Here is a 3,558-nt window from a genome sequence, read left to right on the forward strand (position 1 = left end):
ATGATTCATTGATTAGTAAAAATTAAAAAATTCATAGTTTAATGAATATTTAAATAATTAAAAATGGAGTAATCAGTGATGTAGTGTTAACATTAAAAGACCAGTGCCGTTATGAACTGTGAGCTGCTTTATTTTCATCAGTTTACTGTGTTAATTTTATTGTGCAGAATTAAATGAACCCTCAGGACACAGCAGCTCACTTTAATGAATGAGTGACAATAATAAAACACATTCTGAATGAATAAATAGATTAATAAACATCTGATCGTGTGAGTCAGTGTAACGTATCAGTCCGCTCAGATTAATGAAAGCTGCTGGAAGATTCATTAAATTATATAAATGTTAATAATTATTTAAGATATTTTGATTGGAGTTTCATCACTAGACATGGAACTCCATCATTCACTGATATATTACCAAAATACTTAGATATTTATTTATTTATTTATTTATTTTGTTCTTTTAGTTTATTTATTTGTTTTAAAACTGATGAATTCCTATAAAGGCTCTATTTAGAGACATTTCTAGTTACAGAAAAAACACATCATTGTCAATTAAAGCATTTTATTACAGTAAATCCTAAAAATTGGAGACATGACACTGAAGTGTTTCTGATCTAAATGCTTTATTTGTTACAAGAGAAATGAGCAGATTTATTTATTTCCAGTGAATTAAACATCAAAGAAATGTTTACATGTTTATTGTTGCTGGTTGAGTATAAAGAACAAAATAAACAGTGAAAGACTGTAGATATTAATACTGAAGATCTTTATTTTGATGAGGAAGTGATGAGATGAAGATCAGAGCATTAAGCAGAGCCATGTTTGAGCTCACTGAAGATCAAGAGGAGCTCTAGCAGCTCCAACACAGGCGTGGACGCTCACTGCCCAGTGCATTGCTCTCTCCTCAGGGTTTGGCTGACAGGAGCCTGGGAGTCCTTGGTGGCCTCACAGGTCACTGTCTTCTTTAGCCACTGGTCCTCCTGGAGGGTCAGGGTGCTGCTCCAGCTGTAGAGGCCGTCGTCCTTCTGCAGAAGCCCGGGGCTCTGGCTAACACCCGAGCTCCAGCTGCTCCCGTCCACCTTCCAGCTCAGCCTCCAGTCTGAGGGGAAGCCCTTGTTGGCCAACACACGAGTGTGGCCTTCCCCTGCTGCAGCTCCACGCTGGAGGGGGGCAGGACTATGAGGGTGGGCGGGGCCACACCTAGTACTCCAGCCCTGATCCAGACAGACTGGGTGGCAGTCGTAGCTGCAGAGACCCTCAAATGAAAGTCAGAGACAGTTAGAACTGCACAATAAGAGAGCGCCCTCTGCTGGACATTAAAGGGAATATTTCACTTCTAATAGAGGCTCCACTTTGCATGATCAGCCCATGCTTCAGTGCTCTGCTAGTGTTTATAGTCCTGTGAGTTTAACACTTCATGACTGAGAGCTGCTGCCCACAAACTTCACCCACAGCAACCATGACTTTGGTCTCATCTTCATCTGGACCCTCACCCTCTGGACTCAAGGTAAAAATATCAGGGGTTGTATTTCAGTTCTGAGGAGCTGCATTAACTCACTTTTGTTTTTGGTCATAACTGAATTAAAATTAAAAGAAGATGTTCTGAAATGTTCTGACTTGTTTTTCTCTGTATTTTTTTCTTTAGGGTCATTTGGAGACATAATTATGACTCAGACTCCAGGATCTCAGACTGTTTCACCAGGAGACTCTGTTACTATCAGCTGCAGAGCCAGTCAGAGCATCAGGCAAAAACCTCCTCAGCTGTAGAGGAACTGCTCTGACTCAGAAACTCTCACTGATCTGAGAACAGCTGCTAAAGCTGCACTCAGCTGAACTCATCAACTCCAAAACACTACAGTAGTGAGCACTGTTCTCTCTTTGGGGGGTTCTCCTGACTGTGGAACAGGATCTTCAGCAGGAGATGGAACATCTCACAAAACACAGCACATCTTTTCTAAAGATTGCCTTCAAATATCTACAAACTCATGGATATTATTAGTTCTACTTCAAAGTAGTGAAGAGACAAAAATCTCCCACAGATTGTGTCTGACGTTATAGTATCATCCCACCTTAATAGGTATAATAATAATAATAATAATAATAATAATAATAATAATAATATGTTCCATATTACATTTAATTTTTATTTAGCAGACTCCTTTTCATTACAGTGGAGATCAAGCAATTCAAAGTACCCAGATAGTCTCTAAAGTCTATAACCTAAAAATCAAGTCTATCAAAGCTTGATCTTGTTAAATAGGACATATTTTAAAAGTATTTAAATTTTTAATAAGTAAACAATAAGAAGCACCAAAAGGAAGAAGTGAAACCAGCCCCCCACAGCCCACCCAGCTGAACTCAAACAAGCAGTTTTAAGCAGTAAACAGTCAGACAGAGAGAGAGAGAGAGAGAGAGAGAGAGAGAGAGAGGGAGAGAGAGAGAGAAGAAGAGAGAGGAGAAGAGAAGAGAGAGGAGAGAGAGGAGAGAGAGAGAGAGAGAGAGAGAGAGAGAGACAGAGAGAGAGAGAGAAAGAGAGAAAGAGAGAGACAGAGAGAGAGAGAGAGAGAGAAGAGAGAGAGACAGAGAGAGAGAGAGAGAGAGAGAGAGAGAGACAGAGAGAGAGAGAGAGAGAGAGAGAGAGAGAGAGAGAAGAGAGAGAGAGAGAGAGAGAGAAGAGAGAGAGAGAAGAGAGAGAGAGAGAGAGAGAGAGAGCAGTGGGGTGGAACTCAGATCTGCATGAACAGGCCTGAGTCGTCCTCTTTCTCCCAGAATAGAGCAGCACTTTCACCAGATGTTCAGCTTCATTCAGCCAAACTCCCTCAAGATCAACACACAGCACTGCACTGAATCTCCAGCTGAACTCCCTCTCTAACAACACTGACCATCACCATTCATCACAGTGAAGAACTCAGACTGAACTCAAAAGAACCGGAAACTATGCAGCAGCACTAATGCGTTCTAGCACTGGAGAACATTAGTGGTTCCTCTTTCCACAGTGGAACAACTAGAACTTTCCTAACTCCTAATCTAACTACCATCAGATGAAGTGTCATAGAAACAGTTCAAACCTCTCATTAAAACCTGTGAATGTCTTCATCCAGGAGAACCTCACTGACCTCAGACCAGCTGGTCATCATGATCTGCAGCTGATAATGAGGGGATTAAATGAATCTCCTGTTTAAATAGAATAAAAGTCTCTTTTCACAGTGAGTTTGGTTCCTCCACTGAAAGAGAACCACAGTGCTACATTTCAGTGAAGTCCATTGTACATAAACCTCCATCACTCCTCACTGTTCACCCTGAGCTCTTCTACACTCATCAACTATTGATGAGCTTTAGAAATGAACGTCTAGCACTGAATGAACAGAACTGAGCTGAAACTTTTTAATCAGATCTAAATAATCAGACGTGTTTATTATGGAGGTGTTTGGTGAGTCCATTTCCATAGAGGCTCCACTTTGCATGATCAGCCCATGCTTCAGTGCTCTGCTAGTGTTTATAGTCCTGTGAGTTTAACACTTCATGACTGAGAGCTGCTGCCCCACAAACTTCACCC

The 3,558-nt window shown here is 40.9% G+C and overlaps 1 gene segment (V, D, J or C); it reads right to left on the reverse strand.

Annotated features, from left to right (window-relative positions):
* Positions 1 to 769: 769 nt before the first annotated feature.
* Positions 770 to 1,201, reverse strand: LOC119264321 (the record flags this gene model as incomplete). The annotated part of the segment is given in 1 exon segment: positions 770 to 1,201. A coding segment is annotated over 1 exon segment (321 nt), but the record flags the coding sequence as incomplete, so codon positions are not given.
* Between the last annotated feature and the right edge of the window lie 2,357 nt (positions 1,202 to 3,558).

Source organism: Pygocentrus nattereri, chromosome 11, assembly GCF_015220715.1.
Source record: "Pygocentrus nattereri isolate fPygNat1 chromosome 11, fPygNat1.pri, whole genome shotgun sequence".
NCBI classification, from domain to species: Eukaryota; Metazoa; Chordata; class Actinopteri; order Characiformes; family Serrasalmidae; genus Pygocentrus; species Pygocentrus nattereri.